Source organism: Carica papaya, chromosome 4 (genome assembly GCF_054855325.1).
Source record: "Carica papaya isolate Zhongbai chromosome 4, ASM5485532v1, whole genome shotgun sequence".
NCBI lineage: Eukaryota > Viridiplantae > Streptophyta > Magnoliopsida > Brassicales > Caricaceae > Carica > Carica papaya.
Genome location: NC_142312.1, coordinates 4,246,263 through 4,268,505, shown reverse-complemented (window position 1 = coordinate 4,268,505; position 22,243 = coordinate 4,246,263). Strand labels below are relative to the sequence as shown.

Genomic DNA, 22,243 nt, shown 5'->3' with positions numbered 1-22,243 from the left:
ATTACCAAAAGCATGTTAACTAAATGAACCATAGACTAAATAAGATCAGTAGGGTGCATCAAGAAAAGTTAAAAATGTTCTCCCGATCATGTTAATAATTGCTCCTCCTCAAACTAAAAGACTCTTGATGGCAAAATATATATATAATATATATATGTACGTATGCTATGCAGTAGGCTAAGCAGTAAGCTAGCTTGGGTGAAAAAAACAAAAATGCCCTCTTTTCTTCGAACTTTACTCCATTACACTTACTAGTTACAGTAGGGCACTTGACATAGTGACATAACGCCAAAGGTGTTTCCATAAAAGGCAGACTGCCGTGAAAAGTTATTAACCACAAAATCTAGATTTTAATCCCACACATGTAATAATTAAACTTTAATTATTACATGAACCAGCCATTTGCTTTAAAAAGAATAAAAAGAAAAAAAGGGTGTTTCTCAAGCTTATTATGTTTTTCTTATTACCAAAGTCCAATGAATCAAGTACAATAGCGTCTGATAACTAATAATCATGGGGGAAAAAAAAAAAAGGAAGAACACCATTCCTTTAAAAGAACGTGTTGAGGTTCATACATTTAGTGGACTGACGTTTAGACTATATTTAAAAACAAATTATTATCTAATTTGATTAGTTCAATCTGTATTTAATAAATCTAATTAGTTTCTTATTAGATTTATGTAATTAATTATTTTTTTTTCTATATTGGATATGAAGTATAAAATTTAAGTAAAAGATTAAAACCTTTATTAATTTTCTATTTTAGTCTCTTACATTTTAAAATATTTATTAATTTATATGTATTTTTTAAATTAATCAAAGTTGTTACATATCTGTTTGTAAAAATTTTATTAGTTTATTTTAATTTTTTCTTAAAAAAATTAGTAATGAAACTGTAGTACTATATCAATCTATTGCATAAATTAACGGAGATTTCAAGTAGTATTTGATATCTTTAATATTATTATTATTTTAATTATGAAAATTTAAAATTTATTATAAATTAGATAAAATTACCATTTTTATTATTAGATTATAATAAAAATATATTGTTTAACTTATAAAAAATTTAATTTTAAATTATTAAAAAACTTTTAAAAATATTTTGTAAAAACATATTATTTTCATAATCATATTTTAGTAAAAAAGTTATCTTAGTAATAATCGGTAATAATTATATTTATATTTATTTGGACAAAAAAGTTATATGAAACTCTTTTTAGAGAGAAATGTTTTTTTTTTTTTTGAAAATTAAAAATTCTATGTGGAAAAAGAAAAGGGTAAAAGTAAAAAGTAAGTGTAGTGTTTATTAGTTGTAAAAATTAATCATCGTTAATGATTTCTATTAGGCTCCATTAATCAATTGACAGATGCGAAGAACTTCGGAGAACCAAATAATCTTCGTTTCCTCGGGCTCACCTGTGATTTTACACGTGAACAAAAGCTTGTTTGTACTCGTACGAAGGAGCAGACACACAGAGAAAGGTACCCCCGGCGCTCTCCTCAGTCGCATTACTGCCGCCACGTTACTCGGGCTGTTTGTCCCCGCCAGTTGCATACAGGTATTCTCTCGGTTCTGCGCCCTTCAACAGATTCTTCAAACTTGTAGACGTAGGGCATTTCGAATCAAGGAGCTATAGATATCCGCCTTTAAACTCCTCATCGATAGAAAAGAAAAAAGAGCTTACTAGACTTCATTTAAACTGTATTCTCCCGTTAATTGCTTGAAAACTGATTTATATTTATCGATTATCAATCATGTTGTTTATCACCTTTTTCGCTCCTTTAGTCTGTTTTTTTTGGGATTAACTACGGGGAGAGGATAATTTATGTTCGGTTTTCTTGGGTGCTGATGAGAGAAGATGAAGACGGGAGTCACAATCAGCATGCTTTGGAGTTTATTTGTGTTCATCTACAATAACTAGAGTACAGGATTTGCAGGTAAGATTCTTTAAGATTGAGCTATTGAGTTTTCTTTTCTTAATCAATAATTAAATGATGAAGGAAATGAATGCATCTATTAACAAGGTTTGTAGATGACGACCTTTTAGGTTGAGATATGAATTTTGTTCAAGATTTGCAGATGAGTTTTCTAAAAGGAAATATTTGAGTATTCATATAAATGAAGTGTTGATATTTGAAGGAATTTAGACGAAGTAATGGGCTGTTGATTTTAAACAACAAGATAGCAAAACTTAAAAAATAGAAAATAGTCCTCTCAGTTAGAAAATAGGTGTCCTGGCTGGGTGGGAACAGACAAGATTCTCCATTCCAAATCATAATGTGCTTTGATGATATTATCAGTCCATGCATGTGAAGATCGTGGCATTCAATTATTTTGGTTATAGTAATCAGTGAATTTGCTACTTGGTCAAATCACAAATTAGTATAATAAATTAATTATGTCGTGGGGAGATTGTGTTTTACTATTTGAACAAACAGCCACTAAAATTTATTGAAAGGAAAATTTGTGAGTGGATTGTTAATGTCAATCCCATCTAAATTCAGTGGCGGTGAAAGTTATCTCATAAAGATCATAAGTGAGAACCATATTTCATGAAATAGAGGGGAGAGATGGTTATCTAATCGCAAAATTATTTCATACAAAATCCCATGTGAAGCATTTTTCAGTTGGTATAGATGGAGCACATATGTTGTGCTGTAGTTTGACAAAAAATTGAAAATTTGTTCCATATACATTGTGTTATATTGCTATTAATATTGTTCTATTGTTGTTAAACATATATTTTTACATCATATTTCTTATTGTTTGAAAGATCTTTTATGATTATGCGAAAGTTAAGACATTTTCTGGATCCTGCAATAAAAAAATGCATTTTGCAATAAGAAGCAAAAGGAGTGTCTGGAGGCTGTAAAAAAAAAGCCAAAAGTGTTCTTAATGTTTTGTTTTCTTTTTTACTTCTTTTACAAAATTTTGCTGAAGCCTCTTGATTTGCCATCATAAAATCTCCTGATCTCCTTGTAGCAATAACCCCAGAAAGTGCGAGAGATGATTAGAAACAGTTTTTGGTGTCCCTAAAGTAGTGGAAGAAAAATATGGAGTCTTTTTTTAACAGAGGTAAATAATTTGAAGTTTGGGTTTTTATGTTTTGTTTCTAGGTGAAAGAAGGCTAGGTTGCATGGTTAACAGTTGATGTGCTGTTTCTATGGTTGCAGGCTTATGGGCTATGAGTGTGGAATTGTATGCAGTTTCAAGAATTTAGATTTAACCGGAAGAGACTAGATTTTACCTTGTATTCACAATATGTTTGTATCATGTTTAGCCACAGAGCTTCAAGTGCTCTCTCAACCAGATCTGTAGCAAGGATTTTGTAGTCCCATTTTCAGTTTTTGGTCAATTACTTTCCTTCTCTTTCTTGAGAAGCGAAAAAGGAAATCATAGCAGAAAACAGTTGATAAAGCTTCCGAGCCAACAAATTTTAGTTTCTATTCAATGAACTGATCTAGTACTGATTGTCTTGCTTGATGGTGGTGATCATGGGTGTCTGCCGCCCCTTCCGCAATACCTGGGATCGAGCACTTGACCAATGCTTCCACTTTTTCCCATGTCTGTCTGATCCAGGTAATCCTCGTGTCATTATTGTTTTGATTTTATATGGGTGTTTGTTTCCTGAGAAAACTGCAGAGAATAGAAGTGGAAAAGAAAAAAGAAAAAGAAAATAAAACTGATCTGGATGTTCTCCATTATGTTTTCATTTCCATAAGCTAAATAAGGTGGTTTAAGCTTTATTCAGGAAGTTCTTTCCTCCCTGGTTTAATGGATGATCTTTTTGGGTATTCTTTTTCCTGGTTTCTTAATTTTATTTGTTAATGCTTTCAGCTCGGAGATCAGCGTTGGGCTTGAAAGTGGCATTGGTGACAATGCACTTTGTTTATGCTGGAGTTTTGTTCCTTTTTGATACTGATCTAATAGAGGAAACTAAACAAAGCCCTTGGTATGCACTTAACATTGTTAATGTAGTTACTGGATTAGGTTGTTGCCCATTATGTACATGATGGTTCATCTTGTGATGCAATATTCATAGGGTGGAATCTTAGCCATGATGCATGAGATACATGCCTAGCTATTTGTGGGAATAGATTAGTTGGGTTGTTTAAAATATTGTTTATTGATGGTGATCTTTCACTGGCTTTACTCTTTTCTGGCCGATCATAACTCTAACGAAAAATATTCTTTCTCCTCAAAAATTATTTGGAAATCGGGTACCCCTCTAAAAATTGCTTTTTTTACCTGGGAAGTTGCAAAAGGGAAAATCCTGACAATTGACAATTTGATGAAAAGAAGGCATATTACTGTCAACAGGTGTTTCTTATGTAAGAGATCTGTTAAATCATATAATCATCTACTCTTGAAATGTCAAATATCTCACAAACTCTGAAGTATGATACTCAGGTTTCTGGGGTTCTCTTAGGTAATGGTAAATTCTGTTTATTCCGAACTTCTGGCATGGGAAGGTTTGAGTAGTAACAAAGTGCTTAGATTAATCCCTCTTACCATTTTTTGGGTTATTTGGAAGGAGAGAAACAACAGGGCTTTTGAGGGGCTTGAACAAGATTTTAATAGCATTTAAGATAAATTGTTTCATTATTTTGGCTCTACTGTTTTAGGGCATAATTTATAATATTTTGAAGATCTTAGTTCTATTGTAAATATACTAATTGACATGTAAATATTTTGTAAATGGGTGGTGCTCTCTTAGCACCTCACATTAATATATCTTTTCTTCTTTTATTTCAAAAAAAAAAAAAAATGATGATCTTTCACTGGACCAATGGGGATGAGTCTGAAAATCCTCCTGTAACAAAGTTTTGGAACTTCAAATTTAGGGCTGTAGTGATGCATTTGCAAATACACGGACAAAATGCATTTCATGATTGATTAGAATGGAGAAAGGACTAGAATGGGTATAGTTTGATAGTACCTTAAAAGTGTCAGCTTGCCTGTTGTCATATCTTATGATGTGCATTATCTTTTACATATTTAACAAGTTTCAGCTCCTTCTTTTGTGTAGTTTGACATACCCATTTTTCCAGGTACACTGCATTATATGTGCTATTATTTGTAGCAACATTGATTCAATACTTTGTTACCTCTGGTTCTTCTCCTGGGTAAGTATCTGTGGTGTATGTAATTTATATTGCCTCAAGTTCATTTCTGGACATTATTCTGAGGGATGTTATGTCCTTAATTTGATTGATTCCTTTTATCCTTAATGAATTTCAGCTATGTTCTCGATGCAATGAGGGCTGTAACTGAGAGAAATGTGCTCTATCAAAAGACACAAGTGGCCTCCAAGTAAGGACTATTTCAATCTTTTTATGGGTGGGTTGGAAATTTTTGCCCCAGGGGTTTTTTTCAGTTGGGGGGAAGGGGAAGGAGGGAAGAGGGTGTCTAATAGAAATAGATGTTGATGTTTTGGTTTCTTACTATCTCTTGAGAGAAATTCTGGTGTCCTACTGTTTATTATGTGCTTATAATGTTTAAGCAAAGACAGCCTGCTACAAGCAAAAGTGGAAGCTTGGCAATTGCCGTGGAAGGAGGCCAATTAGGTAGAAATCGTCAAGGAAGTAATGCCATATCATGGTCGAAGTTGGTGATGGACATGTATCCCCCTGGAACATCTGTTAGGTATGGAAAAACATGTATCTTTTTTCTGAAAGATCTCATAGTGGTTGTTCTGAAAAAAGATCTGCTGATGATGCTTTTCAAACAATTACTTTTTGCTTGTAATTCTCGAATATGAGCTCTTTAGGACCCGCAAAGAGGATTATGCTAGTTGAGTGGAGTGCTTTGGACACATTTGAAACAACTATGTAGTTTGTAAGCACATATTTAGTCTTAAGCAATAAGGGCATGTTCTTTATCTGTTGAGTTATTTAGTGAGGTATATGAAAATTTTCTTTTCCCACGTTGAAGTTGTTTTGTTCCCAGTGCTGATCTAACAGGTTTTTGTTTTTACTGCTCAAGAAAATTTTCCTTGGCTTGGGTACCCTGTACTGTCTGCTGCAGTAATAACTAGGATACGAGATGACAAATTTTCCAATGATCCTTTAGTTTTTAATACTTAGATCTATTTTGTTGCAGTTTTTGTGTATGGTTGTGCACCTTCTTGGTGTTCGTGAATATGTAGCATCTTTTTCTTATAAAAAAATCCATTTTGTTGCAGGTTAAACCAATATAATTTTGCATTAAAAATCTATATTGCTGCAGTAATAACTAAGGAATATAGAAAATTTTCCTTTGATAGTGCTGATAAAGTAAATAACTTTTGTTTAAACACTGTTAATAATTAATTCCTCTTTGTTTTTGCAGAACTTGGACTTGCTCTTATTGCAATGTCGAACAGGTACTTAAGTATTGTATTTTATGTTCTTGCTTTGTGGGGTCACTTGGTTTGTGAGAACTTCTATAATGCTTATATTTAGAGATAGATTCATGTTACAAATGTTAAGATAGATAAGCCACGGAAACTGTATAAGAAATCACACACAGTTTAAGGAAGAAGAAGCAGGATTAGATTCTATAGCTAAGTACCTTAATGTAATTTTTATGATAATTATATTATGTTGGAATTTTCTTCATTTGCAGTGTGCCACTGGATATTTAGATTTTTATTATGTGGCTGTGTGCCAGTACTATAACGTTTGGAATTCTTGTAGGTGGCAGCCTGCCATTGGGCAATAGGGTGTTTATAGATTGGAGAAAGTTGCTAAATGGCAGTTTATTAGATCTACTAATTTCTTGGGGAGCTTCTGATCCTAATTAGCAGTTGTGTTCCTAGGATGTAAGCCTTATAAAGAAGCCATCTTAACTGCTTTAATTTAGGGAGATCTTTGGGTTGTTGTGATGCAGAACTCAAGATCAACAATGTAATCCAAAACTCACACATACACAAGTAGCAACAAAAACTTAACCCCTAGATAAAACCTCCGACTTAACTCATAACAACCTGTGATTGCAATTAAGGTAATAGGGATAAATAGATTCATTAGAACACCACAAAAAAAATTTTGGTAAGTTAAAATTAATTCAAGATTAAGTTAAAATTAACTCAAGAAAAGAAATTGATGAAAATAACACAAATTATCTTGATAAGTAGACACCAATTTCTCACTCAATACGAAGGTTGAAGAAAACCTCACTAATTGAAAATGTAGAAAGTCTTGTATTTTATTAATATCAAACTTGAATGATTGATTCACAACAATTCTTGAGATATTTATAGTTGAAGGCCCAAAGAAATACAAAAAAAGAAAATCTCCTAATTAATTATAATTATTATTTTTTTAAAAATAATAAATTACAAAATTAAGAAAATAATACTAATTAATGTATATATGGTTGCCTATCTTGAATTAAGAAATTTTTTTTTTCAATGTTGTTGAGATATTGCTGTCCATGAAAAGAGTCTGAATTAAATATGATATGGACTTAAAATATGAGAATATTCTTGAAGATTATCTAAGTATGAGAAGATCTCTTATTTTAAAAAAGATTTCGTATTTCAAAGAAGATCTATTGGAGATCTCTTGAGTTAAAAAAAATATCTTGAAGATTTCTTAATTTAAAAAAGATCTCTTAAAAATTTCTTGATTTAAAGAAGATATCTTGAATATTTTTTTATTTGAAGAAGATATCTTGAAAATCTCTTAATTTAGAGAAGATATCTTGAAGATCTCTTAATTTAATGAAGATCTATTGATTCATTGGGAAAGTGAATCTAGCCATGATCTTGTGCATCCGTACATGATCTTCTGAATTCGTCCACGATCTCTTCATACATTTAATGTCTCTTTTTGAAAGATATAAGCGGATTCTCTTGGATTATAGGACACTTTAATGCACGTTTTTCATAAGGTGTAGGACAAGTTGTTGGCCACTTCCCCTCTTAGTTTAATAGAATTGGTTTCCACCTTCCAAAGCCTTCCAATTTTGATCCAAGGCCTTTCTTCATTGATAGATTCTTTGACATAGACTTGAAAATCTTTCTTAAGTTTATTGGCCTTAGATATAGTGATATTCCATTCATATAGCTCAAGTATACCTTGAAGTGGATCCATCACATGCTTCTCTCCATATGGGATTTGTTTTAATTTGAATTGGTTCTTTTCTTCTACTTCAATGGACTAAACTGTGAGGCTCCTTCCTTGTATTGACCTTGTCGGGTCTTTCATGCTCTATAAGGTCTAAAGTGTGGCCTTTAAAGCTCATGAAGTCTTGAGCTTCTGTATGATCGTTCATGTGAGTTTGATTTACGTCTTGGCCATAGGATCTCATGTAGCCTAGTGTGATTTAGCCCACCTTTATTCGCATCATGTTACTTAATGAATCCTAACCTTTTAAAGATAAATTTTGATGGAAGGAAAAATCAGAGAAAACTTGGTTCTTCTTTGTTTGTTTTTACTTGACAATGACCTCAAACTAGTTCCAGGGCTTAAGAACTATCAAATTGGTATCAGATCTTGATATTATGGGAGATTCACGTTCTTTTCATTGGCATTTGTCTTTTCTCAATGCGTATCAAGAGGATCAAACACAAGATTGCAAGGAGAGAGCAATTTGTGGAGCAACAACATGCCTTTGCTGGTCAAATTGAGGAGTTGTGTAGGGGGTTTTCTACTGCCAGACGTGCAAAGTGCAACCCAGATGGGGGAAATGCAGTGTGAATAAGGTGTGATGTGATTGAAGGAAGCTAGGAATAGAGGCTAGAGAATTAGTGACTTTTCTTCCTAAGTATTTGAAGTTGGATTTTTTCATTATGATGGATCCATGAATCATTTTGTGGTGGTTCAATCACCCAAAACATTTTTTTAAGGGTCAATGAATTTGAAAGGTTGAGAAAGCGAAGTTAGCCTCCTTTCATTTGAAAGCATTGCATAATTATGGTTTATGAAGATAGAATGGGATAAACTGGCCACAACATGAGTTGATTTTTAAGAGTAGTGTAATCTTTGATTTGTACTTCTCATCCGCAGGAATAAACTGAGAGAATTGGTCAAATTGAAGCAGATTGTATTCATGGCCATTCATGAAAGGTAGTTTGAGCAGCTATCATCTATGATTTGTGCCCCTCATCTATTTCCAAGCGGTGACGGGTCTCAAAATTAACTTGGAAAAATCTGAATTGGTGGGCATTGAAATGGGTGATGATGGGGAACATCTTGCATTTGTTTGGGGCTGTCAGGAAAAGCATCTCCCGATCATTTATCTTGGCTTCCCGCTGGGGCTCAGATACAAGGATCACAAAAAGTGGGAGGCAATTATTGATCTTTTTGATAAAAAGGCTACCTAATTGGAAAAAATGTTTTCTTTTCAGGCGGGGTAGATTAACTCTTATTAAAAGTACGCTTTCCAATCTTCTAATATATTTTTTATCTGTACTTACTGTCCCGGTTCAAGTGACAAAACAAATGGAAGCTATTCAAAATAGAGTTTTGTGGGGTGATGCGGAAAATAAACGGGCGTATCATCTTGTTAACTGGGAGGAGGATAAATTGCCAATGAGAATGGATGGCCTTGGTCGTAGATCAATCACAACAATGAATAAGGCTCTTCATGACAAATGGATTTGGAGATTTTTCAACAAGGGTGACAGCTTGTGGAAGAGAATTGTGGAGATCAAATAGATGAAAAGAGGTCGTCATGGTAGCCTTACCCTTCCCCTCAGATCCCACGACACCATTTTATGGAAAGGTATTATGTCCATTTACAATGTTTTGATTGCTAACACTTCTTGGAATGTCGGGAGAGGTGATAAACTTAACTTTTGGCATGACTCCTGGTGCGGGGATGACAACCTAAAATCTATGTTTCCGATCACATATTTGATTGCTCAAAATAAAAATCTACTGGTCTGTGATGCTTCTAACAATGCTGGACAATGCTTAATCGCTGTCAGTAGAAATCTGAATGATTGAGAATTGGATGAATATGTGAAATTTTTGTAGTTGATGGCCGAGATTCAATTGTTGGACAAGAACGACTCACTTGTTTGGAAATTGCAAAAGCATGGCAGATTCTCCGTCAGTTCATCCTACAGGAAGCTTTCCAACGTTAATGGCCAAAGAAATACCAGATAGTTCAACACTCTCTTTAATTTCAAATGCATTTGGAAGCTAATGCTCCACCTAGAATTGCTTTCTTCACGTGGGAAGTGGCCAAGGAAAAAATGTTGACTTTGGATAATTTGATGAGAAGAGGGAGGATTTTGGTTGACAGATGCTTCCTTTGCAAGTGCAACGCTGAAAGCTGCAATCATATTCTTTTATGGTGTCTGTTCTCATTCAACTTATGGTCTATTGTTTACAGCTTGTTTGGTGTTAATTGGGTAATTGCAGGTTCTATTAATAATGAACTTTGGGCTTGGGAGGGTTTTGCGTTAAACAATCATGTGACTCGACTTATTCCGCTAATCATTTTTTGGGTTATGTGGAAAGAAAAAAACAATAGGGCTTTTGAGGGAATTGAAGACACGTTTGTAAATATTAAAGATAGGTGATTGCATTATTTTGACTCCACACTTTTGGGGCATAATTTACTTTCTTTGATGATATTGGAGCTGTTGTTGATATACTCATTGATATGTAAAGTTTTTTTGTAAATAGACGGTACTCCATTAATATCTTTATTTTTAATGCATTTGCTAAATTATATATCAAAAAAGAGAAAAAAAACTATGATAGAACCAATGATGATGGATCAAGAGGTGCAAATCTTTTCTGAGTGGATTGCAAAAATATTTCGCTGTTAAGGTTGAGTTACAACAATAGTCGGACCTCAATAATGCTATGAGTCTAGCCAAGTCGTCTGAGAGGTGAGTTGGTCCAACACATGATGAGACTTCAAGGTGGCATCCAATCTCATTGCATCCACAATCGTAAGTTGCCTAAGTGCAGCAAGAATTGATGAAGAGGATCAAAAGTTTATTTTGGTTGGAACTTTTAGAAGAGGATGTTGATGAAAGAGGTAGAAACATTTTGTTCAAGGCTTGGGGTTGATATCTTTAGTGGAGATGAACTTGAGCTTATAGGGTAAATGGCTATGGAGATTCGTGAAAGAAAATGATATCTTATGGTGGAGGGTGATAGTGATGAAGTTCGGAATCGTGGATAGAGTGTGGTACTTCAGAATATTAACTAGACTGCATGGGAATAGGATGTGGAAAAAATTATGCATGGGCAGGAATAAATTTCATAACTATATCAAAAGGAGGGTTGGCACTGGGGACAAGATTAGTTTTTGGTAGGACACTTGGTTAAGAGGGGGATTATTTAGAGAACAATTTTATCAAATCTATGCTATTGCGCGGAACAACAATATCTCAATTTACGAGTTATTTAGAGATAATAGAGGAGAAAAGAAGTGGCATGTGGAAGTTATGAGAACCCACGATGATTGTGAAATTATTGATTATGAGACTGTCCTCTATACACTCTTGTTTTCCTCAATTAATGAACCAATTTGGAGACTCAGTACTAGAGGGTCTTTCTTAGTGAGATCCTTGTATAATTATTTTATTAAGAATGACGCTATGAAGACCATTTTTCTTTTTTGACAAATTTGGAAGGTTAATGCTCCATATGTAGTTGCTTTCTTTGTATGGGAAGCATGTCATTGATGTACTCTTATAGTATTGATAAGTTGATGCAAAGAAGGAAAATATTGGTGAATGGATGTTTTCTATTCAAGAGGGAGGCAAAGCTTTGTAATCACATTCTTCTTTGGTGCCTACTTGTGTATAAGTTATGAACCATGACTTACGGGTTACTGAAGATCAATTGGGTGGATGGCTGGATCAGTAAGGGAAGAGATTTGGGTCTGGAAAGGTATTAGTGGAGGGAAGAATCATGTGACTCTCATTCCCCTTACTTTTTTTTGGGTGGCATATAAAAAGAGGAACATGTGAGTTTTTGAGGAGATGTAAAATAACTTTGATAAGGTTAGAGATAAATGGTTTTAGATCTTGGATTTTTTGATTATGGACCACCATCTTTATGAGATGGAGGATTTTGGAGACGTTATTGATATTTTGATTGACATATAAATGTTTTTTGTACATGTCCCTCGGTGCTTATGAATTAATGAATCTTACTATAATTTTTATTTCAAAAAAAAAAAAGAAAAAGGTAGAAACAGGAGGGATGAAGGAGAGGAAGAAGTCAAAATCTCCATCATGCCATTACTGGCATCCAACCGGCATAAACTATGCAGGTTAGGGGTCTCTTAGAAGAAAATTGTGTGGGACTTTTAATTGATAGCAGAAGCACCCAAAGTTTCTTGGATATCTCAGTTGTAGGATGCCTGAATCTTTTAAGTCATGATAAGGATGTATTTTGGTTGATAGCAGACAATGGGAGCAGGTGTCTTGTGCAAGAGTTTGCAAGCAATTTCAATCCAGTTAGGTGACTGCCAATTTCAATTTGATATTTTCCTTTCATCTCATATGGGTATAGGTACTGTTTTGGGGTCAACTGGTTATGGAATCTTAAGGTTTCATGGGATTTTAAATCCCTTCAGATGGTTTTAAATTTACAGAATCAGCAGGTTAGCTGAATTTTCTGCTCTGTTTCAGGACCTGAATCCATCAAGATCTTGTGTGCATAGGATTGTCTTGATTCTGGGAACCGTGCCAGTGGTAGTTTTCCCATCCTAGGAAATATTGGATGGATGTATAATCCACCAATCACTTGTTTCATTTTCGATTTTTCTGGTAAAAAAATCAAATGCAACTTGGAGATACTGTGTTTGTATAATGCATTAAATTCCAAGATGGTCAAAGATAAGTTTTCAATTCCTCTCACTGTGGAATTTCTAAAAAGAGTTGCATGAAGCATGGTTTTTTTTTTTCTTTCCAAAATTGGACTTGCTATCCAGGTATTTTTCTGGTAAAAAAATCATATGCAACTTGGAGATACTGTGTTTATATAATGCATTAAATTCCAAGATGGTCAAAGATAAGTTTTCAATTCCTCTCACTGTTCAATATCTAAAAAGAGTTGCATGAAGCACTATTTTTTTTTTCTTCCAAAATTGGACTTGCTATCCAGGTATTATTAAGTCCGAATGAGAATGAAGGACGTGGAAGAGATGGCATTTTGCAAGCATCATGGGCACTTTGAATTACTAGTCATGCCTTTTGGATTGACAAATCCCCCTTCCACTTTTAAATTCAGGCATTAATAACCATGATATTCTTGTTTCTGATGATATTCTTTTCTTGAGTTGCCATATTCAAAACTTATGGTTAGTTTTTGGGACAAGACAAATTCATTCTTTTTTTCTCTAGGAGCCCCACTTCTCTGGCAAACATATGGCCCTTGTTTGGAGCATATGATTTCTGAAGGAGTTTCAGTGGATAATGCTAAGGTCAAAGCTATGTTACAGTGGCCATAATTGCAGAATGTTAGATCCTTCGGTGCTTCTTCGGGCTTACAGGGTACTATCATAAATTCATCAATGATTACGGCATGGTTGCAGTACCTCAACCTCCATGTTCAAAAAGAACTTGTTTGTGGGGATTTTTCGTCCAAGACAGCATTCTCTCACTTGAATACACCATGACCACAGCCGCAGTCTTAGCTCTTCTGGGTTTCTCTCAAACTTTTAGTTGAATGTGATGTTTCTGATGTGGATATTGGTGGAGTTCTCCATCAAGAATGGGCACCCATTGCTTTCTTAGCCATCCGTTACCTCATCGTCATGCATAACTTCCAACTTATGAGAAGGAATTGGTTGGGGATTACTAAGGCAATAATGCCACTAGGAACCCTGCTAGTGGGGTTGCATGTTTGTAATCCGTATTTGATCATTACAGCCGCAAATTCCTTTTGGAGCAGTATATCGTCATTTCTCCACAAATTTCAGGACTTTGGTTGGGTTGTAACTTCGTAATTAACTTTCGTTTTGGAGCCCTTCCCTATGAAGGCTCCAGGAGAATATGTTAGCCTCTGCCATTGTAATTTCTTTTTCTTATCCCAATACTACTTTTCCCCCCTAAAAAATTCTTCACTTCTCACAGCAATATTGGATTAGTAAATTACTGGACTTCAATTTCATAGTAGAATACTGTGCTGGGTGGGTTGCTTGATGCTGTGCTTCGTCAAGTACAAAGTTCCCCTGCCCTGCAACAACTTCATGCTCAGGTGATTGCTGGTCAAGTATCAGGAAATTGGGTTGCTTGAGATTGTCTTATTTTGCAAAAATAGGATCCAATGATGATTCTCCTCTTCCAGCCATTGTCTCCACTGTCCCCAATCAATCTCATGAAAGGAGTTCAAAAAACCTGAAATGGATTGTTATTGGAGGTGTTCGGCCAGCTGTTCCTGAGTTTGTTAAGACTTGTTTCACTTGTCAACACTGTAAAATGGAACACTTTAAACTGGCTTTACAACCACTTCATGTCCCACTTCCACATTTGGGATGACATCTTTTAAGATTGTGGAAGGGCTCCCACCATCAAGGGGTAAGCAAGTTTAATGATGGTCATTGGTTGCTTCTTCAGATGTGGATATTTCATTCCATTGTCTCATCCATACATGGCTACATCACTTGCCCATCTATTTTCATTGCTCACCAGAGACAATGGTGACTGACCAGGATGTTACTTTCACAAGTCTCTTTTGGATGGAACTTTTCAAGGTGGGTTCTGTTAAACTTTGTTTAACTTCAGCCTATCATCCTTAATTGGATAGCCAGAGAGAAGTGGTTAATAGCACAGTAGAAATTTACCTTCATTGTTTCACTAGTGATCAACAAAAAAAGGTGGATTAGGTATCTTGGGCTGAGTATTTCTACAGCACCAATTATCACGCTTAGCTTGGAACTTCTTCTTTGGAGTTGTTTATGGCTGTCCACCACCTGGCTTACTTATTGTGTGGATTAGGTATCTTCGTGATTGCGATTAGGTTTTCGCTACTTTTAGATACTGGGTCTCTGGAGGCTCAAAATGTTATGAAAAATCGGTAGCCACCATCATGATGTCTTTTTATTCCACTTCTAGTTTCATTGTGTTTGCAAACTTATTGACAAATTTCAATGTGTTTGACACGCGATAAAAAGCTTCCCTCTTGCTTTTGTGGCTTCTTTCCAGTCATTGAAAGGATTGATCAAGTTGCTTATCATTTGCAGTACTGCCTACCTCTAAGATCCATCCAGTGTTCCACATCTGTTGCCTCCAGAAAGTTCACACTTAGCAAGCTGTTGCTGCAACTTGGCCATTGTTTGACCTGGGGATTCCTGTCCCAACTCGAATCATTTTGGATTTTTGCACAGGGCTGTGTGAAGTCTTGATTCATCACGAAGGTCTTTCACCAGCTCATGCCTTGTGGGAATCTGTTGCTCACATGGCTGTATGTTATCCTCACTGAGCGCTTGTAGACAAGCGCACTTTGGAAGGAGTGATCTTAGAATTGTTTAGATAGATAAGCCATGGAATGTGTATAAGAGGTTCACACATGGATCAAGGAAAAAGTAGGATTAGGTTCTACCTGAGTATCTTAATTTATTTATAATTTGTGGAATTTGTATTGGTGGCAGTGTGTCACCGGTAATGTGGATCTTATTAAATGGCAATTTAGCAGTATCCCATTGGGTAATTTGCCTGTTTATAATAGGGGGAACTATTGACATGCCAGTTTGTATGAAACTGCATTTTTGGATCTACTACTTTCTTGGGGTAGGTATGATCCTAATTAGCAGTTGTCTTCCTAGGATGTAAGCCTTAACAAAGGCCAACTGTTCTAAATAAACATGTGCAGAAAATTTGTCCAAGTTTCCTAAATCCTTTAACTTAAGGAGATTTTTGGCTTCTCTGAGCACTAACATTTTACCAAAATAGTTTGGAAGGAAGGAAAACCAGAGAGATTCCTTTCTTCTTTATCTGATTTTACTTTACAAAGACATATAGCTAGATCCAATGTGTGGGGACATACCAAATTACCTTATGAGTCTGTTTCATGTTAGAAAGTTGTATGTAATTTTCTCCTAAATCAATAGGTTGTATAACAAATGCACACTTGTAAAGTCTGTGTATAGAGTCATATTCTTCTTTGATGAAGATGTGTCGCATGAATCTCTTCCAAGAAACAGTGGAGACAAAGTGATTGCAAGGAAGTCCTCTCCTACTAGTAGTCATCAAAGCTCTTCTTCGCTCTTGTCTTTGATATCCTTTCTCTTCCATAAATTAAAGAATTTAGACTTTGCAAGTGCCTTTGGAAGGAGCATTTGAACACTGAAATATGAACTACCTAACACAGCTCTTTGTAGATGAGTGTCTTTTGCTAGTAGCTATTTAAAGTAGCATTTCTTATATTATTGGTGGTAAACAAACTAATAAGAAGCCTAAGTAAATAGTCTCTAGGTGTTAGTTTGACGATGCCTCTTGTTCTTCTTTATTCAAAATTTTGATTTTTATATTTCTCCTGGTACTTGCAGCCTCCACGAGCAAAACACTGTCATGATTGTGACAAATGTGTTCTTCAGTTTGATCATCATTGTGTTTGGCTTGGAACGTGCATTGGCCAGGGTAATCATTGTCGATTTTGGTAAGTTGACATTATTTTTACGTTGGGTTCGACTATGATGGACTAATATTCTTTAGCATTCAAGTGTTAAAGTTGAGAATCAGAGCCATGATATTCATGATCAATGTGTTTCAGATTTATTCACAACAGAAAACCTTTTCTATTTTGCTCTTTTACTTTTCAATTTAGGTTTTATATATTTGAGGAGAAAATTGTGAGTGTTTGTCTTCCTTACTTTTAAATTTAGGTGGTACATATTTGAGGAGACGGCATTGTGCCTTTGGACTGGCATCTGGTACATTGCATACCTGAAGGCTAATATATCAAGGGTTTGGTAAGTTATCTTTCTGACTAATACTTGTGGTGTTGACTGTTGCCCAATGATTTCCTGTGTGAAATTATTGATGGCTTTCGTTAAACAATGTCAAAGTTCTCTTGCAATAATCTTTTATTCTAAGTTGGTTCTTTAATGATGTTCAACTCCAGGTGGAAAAGTGCAATCGTGATACTGCTGTTGGTTACTTTATTGATTTCCTTGATATTTCTGCTGCTTCTGCTACTTTTTCATAGGTAACTAAGAATCACTTACAGCAAATTAGTTGTTAATATCAGATATATTATTTGGTTAACCATTGTCCTTCATCACTTAGTTGCAGTTCTTATTTGCTGTTCCTGATTTTTCTTGGCCCTCTCTTTTGTTGTGTTGACAAATTGGGTTGCGATAATTTAGTTAATAAGTTGTATGCTGTTAAAATGTTTTAAAATGTTATCCGATGCGTGTTGTATGGTTTTTTTTTTAATTTCTCAAGCTGTCCTCATCGAAGTGGTTGCTTATAGAAGATATCTAGCTCAAACTAATCCTTTTAATCTGTGACCATCATGCGGCAATATCACAAATACTATTTATTTTTGTGTTTCAGAGAGGAGATTGACAAAGATGCCTTAAGTTGTTAACAAAGAGAATGGGATTTTTGGTGTTGGTATAGAATAGTATAGAGGGGCCTAGGAGGATTTAGAATTGAATAGCCACTTGCTTGTAATAATATTTGCTTTAGGCAATTTCTTTTTGGGAAGCTGCTTCTTCCCCTCCCCCGAAAAAAAAGAAAAGAAAAAGAAACCCCACCTCCATTGAGATTTAGAAACAAATCAACTGTGGATGATAAGGTCATTTTGCAACCAGTTGACATGGAAGTATTTTATAAAGTATTTTATATTGATATGCATGTCCATAGTAATTCATGGTGCTTCATCATGAAAAGTGTCAATTTGAGAAGGTTAGGTGGAAAGAAATTTAGAAAAAAATTAGAAGAAATTTGAAAGTGGTACTTACAAAGAAAGTTTGTAAATACTCTGTATTTAGTAAATACCTCCTATTATACCACTCTGTATTTTATAAGTACTCTGTATTTTGCAAATACTCTTAAGTGAATTCAGAAAAAAAGTACAGATTTTTTGTTCCTGCCTTAAACACTAGAATCTAATAAGCAGTCTGCATTTTGAATTCCTACACAGGTATAATAAAGTGAGATGCTAAGAAGTTGCTTTTAAGCATCTGCCCAAACACTCTCTTATCAAATTATGTTTTTCTTCTTGCATGTAATGTAAGAAATGTACGCTAATGGCCCAAGAATATTGACTATGGGATTGACAGGCTTAATTAAGTTGTAAGAGATAATCTAATGTTTTGTTTTACTTGGGGAAAACCATTTTGCAACGTTGTTTTAATAAACGTATTATTAACCAGAGAGCATCAGTGTTCAACTTCTGATGTATTATTATTTCTGCTACAGCTACCTTGTTTTAACAAATCAAACTACCTACGAGCTCGTCAGACGTAGACGTATCCCATATTTAAGGTAAGTGGCTATATTCTTCTTTACTTCATAATTTGTTCGGACTTGAAGTTACTGAGATAAAACAAGTTTGAAAAACTGCGTGATGGCCATTTTTGGAAAAAAATATTGTCTGGTCGGTATGGTAGGAGGAAGCACGAGGTTCAAATCAGTGATGTTCTCAGGACGGGGGAATTAAATTGTTTGGTGGTAATTAAATTGTTATGACACAGGAACGGCGTTTAACTCAATTATAAAGGCTGAAACAAATTTGTCCTACTATGACACGCATCAACTTGCTAGCTAAATCCTTTATTTTTTTTTTTTTTGTTGCTCAGGGGTATTCCAGAAAGGGTATATCCTTTCAGCAAAGGAGTCTGCAGGAATCTATACAATTTCTGTTTTGGTCGGAGAAGTATATATAATATAGAAGTCTTGCCCTCTGCAGTGGAACTGGAAGAAAAGTCGAGACCCTACACATGCTTAGACGTCTTAACCTGTCGCTGCTGTTGAGATTTAGGGCATTGTATCACTAATATACATACCGAGAGAATGAATGATTTTGTTGGTTGTGGTCTACCTGGTTTGTGATTATTCCAGCCGGGGGGGGGGGGGGGGGGGGAGTAAACTCTTATTTGCATGTACTTTTTTTTGGGTCTATTGACTCTTTAATTGATTTTGCGTTCTTTAACAACTCTTATCCATCAATGATTATCATTAACAAATTTTTCTAAGCTTTATTTGTCAAATGAAAAATATTTTTAAATTATTATTATTTTTTACAATCTATTATTCATTCATGATATACATTTTTTGTAGAATTCAACAAAATGGTCTGATTTTTACCTTGAAAACTAATGTCATCTTTTACTGTTTATTTTGTAACAATGGTCTGAATTTTAACTGTTATTTATATTTCATACAATGCCTACGAATTTGAGAAATAAAAACTGCAAAGTAAAAAAAACTCTAACATAAGGGTGAATATTTTTATTAGTAGTGATGATAATAACAATAATGTTTAAAAGAAGTAAAAAATCATTCAATATCATTTTAATTCCCATAACAAGAAAGTATTATATAATAACTATTAGTCTTATTATTGGATAAGGGTTCTTTCATGTAAATGTTTATATTGTGATGTGGTTCCTGACAATCCGAGGGAGCAAAAAGGAATGCAAGGTATGTTTGAGAACACCATTGAAGATTGATGAAGCAATGGGATGCAATTTCACTGTTTGTGGTATCTGAGAGCTTCAAACCGAGCAGCTAAGGCATCATAATCCGGAAGCTTGGGATGAACATAATAATGGCCTGGAGTGTCCGGAAGTATTGGAGGTGGACGAGGAGCAGAAATGTGATGAGGAACTTGGTCTTCTTCATCATCGAATGAAGGTGCAAATACTTGTTCTTCCATTTCAGATTCTTCATCACAATCAGATTCATCAAACTTAATATCTGAGTTGCCGTTGTAGCTGTGCCTCCTACACACTTTTCCCACTTCTGCATGGGTAGTAGTTCTGAAACTCTTGGTTTCACGCACCCTTCCCGGATGATTCTTAAACTGGGAATTCACTGAGTTTTTATCAAAACCAGAAGCTTTGGTAGCCAGATATGCGGCAGCTTGGGCAGCAGCAATTGCTTGCTTGGCTGATTCTGCAGCTGCTTCAGCAGCTGATGCAGTGTCTTCAAAATCCATTTTGACGCCTTCTTGGCTGTTGATTGATCTGTAGATAGAACAGAATTAATTACATTACAAACAACTGGAAAGCATACAGAGAAACGAGATCTCAAGTCAATTACCTTGTCGGTTGTTTTGGCTCAATTGGTAAGCTGGAAGCGCTAACGAAAGTACGCAGTCCTTCCTAGGCATGGAGAGAAAGCTAGTGTTAGTTTTACAAGGGGTTTAAAGGTAAATATATGTACATTTGATAGAGATGACACACTATTGGCTCTTCTGGAGGTTTGAGAAGCTCCTTCTCCGATTCAGTAATATCCCAATCAATCTTGTGTTCTTGGGCTATTTCTTTCATAACTTTCAACTTCACTTCACCGGTTGGGGTTCTGACTGAGAGCTTATCAATCAACTGTACCAAAACCGCAGTGTTAGGAACCGGAGAGGATACCATTGAATTTGTACTTGATGTTACTAATCAATTGTTTGAAAGAAACCAATGATCCCAGAAATAAATAAAACAATGGTTTTAAATACGTAGTAAGGTTACCATCCGATTCACACCACAGTTTGGTCGCAGATCAGTAGCAGCAGAGACAAAGTCCGCTCCATATTTGTTTTGAAAAACATCTCGAAGTGCTGCTAGTTCTGGAATTTCAGAGCACCTTGGTGCAGCAAAAATCACACTTGCAATCCCTTCTTTAAGATCTGCCGGGCATTCCCTGAAATAAGTTGGAGTGTAAGAAGAAACGCATTTCTGCAGGTATATATAACTTGTGGTGTTCATTCTTTTACCTCTGCTTGGTAATTATGGTAAGCCTGGCCACAATTAGTTCACAAAACAGCTCGATTAACTCGTTTGCAGCCAAAATGTTCTCTTCTCTTATCACGTGTTCAATCTACAATGTCGTCAAACCTTATTTCCGTCATATCAATTTTGATAACTCAAAATAATTTTCCCGTAATAAATTCAGCATGTATAAAAATTCCAAGAAAAGTTTGTATCGAACTCCAAATGAGGTACGCAATTTACTTTCATTAGATTTGAAAAAAGAGACAGAGACAGACAGAGAGAGAACAGAGATACCCTGATGCGAGCAGTGGAATCCTGACCAGACTGCAGAAGCGAAGCGATATCACGCCTCATTTGCTTCACCACCGCCTGCCTTTTGTTCCTTAGCAGCTTTATCCGAGCAACCGCCATCTTCGCCGCCGTTTTGCTTTTTTTTTTTTTATTCGAAAAAAATATAATATGTAAATACCATTAACACCAAATCAAGGCAAACTATACAAAAAAAAAAAAAAAAGGAAAAAGAAAACACAAGGTTTTTGTGATGTTTGGTTCCCGAGAAAACAGAAGGAAAAAGAAAAGTGAAGCCAATAACAAAAAGTTTGGATTGATAGAGAAGATTACCATTTGGAGGGGTTGAAACCTCGACGGAAAAGGGAGAGGCTGAACTTCATTAGCTTCTTGGTTTTGGCTGTGGCCGCGCTTGCCACGGTCATGGCTCCGGGGTGCGTAAAAGAACAAGCAGAGAGCGCGGATGGAAGGTAACGGTCGGTTGTTTAAGGACCCACGCACTACATGCTCAGCTCAGCAGCATATTAAAGTTTTGAAAAAGTCAAAAATAGCCGTTATGTATATATATATATATATATATATATATTTCTATTTTGCTTACAATTTATTTATATATATATTTGGATTATCTTTACAACAAATTTAAATTTCAATTAGAAATTTTTAATAGAAATTCAGACCTAAAACACTAAAATACCATTTTTTTTAAAAAATATTACGATTTTAATTATATTTATACAATTTAAATAAGTCCTATAAAAATAATTAAGTTATTGCAAACAAAATAAGAAACATAAGTTAATTGGTAAGAGTATATATCTTAAATCACATGCAATTCTTCTATTTAAAGCGAACCATTACATTGCATTAAAAAATTATCATTTTAATCTATCAATTACTTTTACCGTTAAACTATATTCTAAAATTATTTTAAATTAAAATCATAATTTTTGAACAATATAAGTTCGTTGAAAATAATAATCATTAACTTTATATATAAAAATTTGTGCTAAATTGGATTAAAGCATTTGAAATTATTTACTTATTTGGATTATTTTACTGAATTCAAAATTTCATTTCTCAAAATATAATTTTTAAATAAAAATATATAAA

The 22,243-nt window shown here is 34.8% G+C and overlaps 2 protein-coding genes across 3 annotated transcripts; one reads left to right on the top strand and one right to left on the bottom strand.

The window, feature by feature from the left end:
* The first annotated feature begins 1,370 nt into the window (after positions 1-1,370).
* Positions 1,371-18,953, top strand: LOC110822539 (DHHC-type zinc finger family protein). Of its 2 annotated transcripts, XM_088217480.1 has the most exons (14): positions 1,371-1,562; positions 1,863-1,941; positions 2,987-3,079; positions 3,178-3,583; positions 3,842-3,956; positions 5,056-5,130; positions 5,246-5,317; positions 5,513-5,650; positions 6,335-6,368; positions 16,454-16,563; positions 16,790-16,876; positions 17,029-17,112; positions 18,333-18,398; positions 18,713-18,953. In XM_088217480.1, exons 4-14 carry the CDS (start codon positions 3,487-3,489, stop codon positions 18,885-18,887), a joined length of 1,053 nt encoding a protein of 350 aa, XP_088073606.1. In that variant the 5' UTR covers positions 1,371-1,562; positions 1,863-1,941; positions 2,987-3,079; positions 3,178-3,486; the 3' UTR covers positions 18,888-18,953. The 2 variants fall into 2 exon arrangements, with proteins under 2 accessions (XP_088073606.1, XP_088073607.1); XM_088217481.1 differs by lacking the exon at positions 2,987-3,079.
* Positions 18,954-19,344: 391 nt separating this feature from the next.
* Positions 19,345-21,640, bottom strand: LOC110822307 (Regulator of Vps4 activity in the MVB pathway protein). The gene is made up of 7 exons (XM_022052391.2): positions 21,464-21,640; positions 21,137-21,269; positions 20,845-20,948; positions 20,600-20,771; positions 20,321-20,461; positions 20,178-20,239; positions 19,345-20,101 (listed from the first exon to the last, which is right to left on the bottom strand). Exons 1-7 carry the CDS (start codon positions 21,553-21,555, stop codon positions 19,606-19,608), a joined length of 1,200 nt encoding a protein of 399 aa, XP_021908083.1. The 5' UTR covers positions 21,556-21,640; the 3' UTR covers positions 19,345-19,605.
* Between the last annotated feature and the right edge of the window lie 603 nt (positions 21,641-22,243).

Coding starts and splice junctions, on each gene's coding strand:
- LOC110822539 (XM_088217481.1), top strand. CDS start 3,487: ATGGTGGTGATCATGGGTGTCTGCCGCCCCTTCCGCAATACCTGGGAT. Junction 3,584..3,841: donor CCCATGTCTGTCTGATCCAG/GTAATCCTCGTG, acceptor TAATGCTTTCAG/CTCGGAGATCAGCGTTGGGC. Junction 5,651..6,334: donor CCCCCTGGAACATCTGTTAG/GTATGGAAAAAC, acceptor TTGTTTTTGCAG/AACTTGGACTTGCTCTTATT.
- LOC110822307 (XM_022052391.2), bottom strand. CDS start 21,555: ATGACCGTGGCAAGCGCGGCCACAGCCAAAACCAAGAAGCTAATGAAG. Junction 20,462..20,599: donor ACTGTGGTGTGAATCGGATG/GTAACCTTACTA, acceptor GTTTTGGTACAG/TTGATTGATAAGCTCTCAGT. Junction 20,240..20,320: donor AACCTCCAGAAGAGCCAATA/GTGTGTCATCTC, acceptor CTCCATGCCTAG/GAAGGACTGCGTACTTTCGT.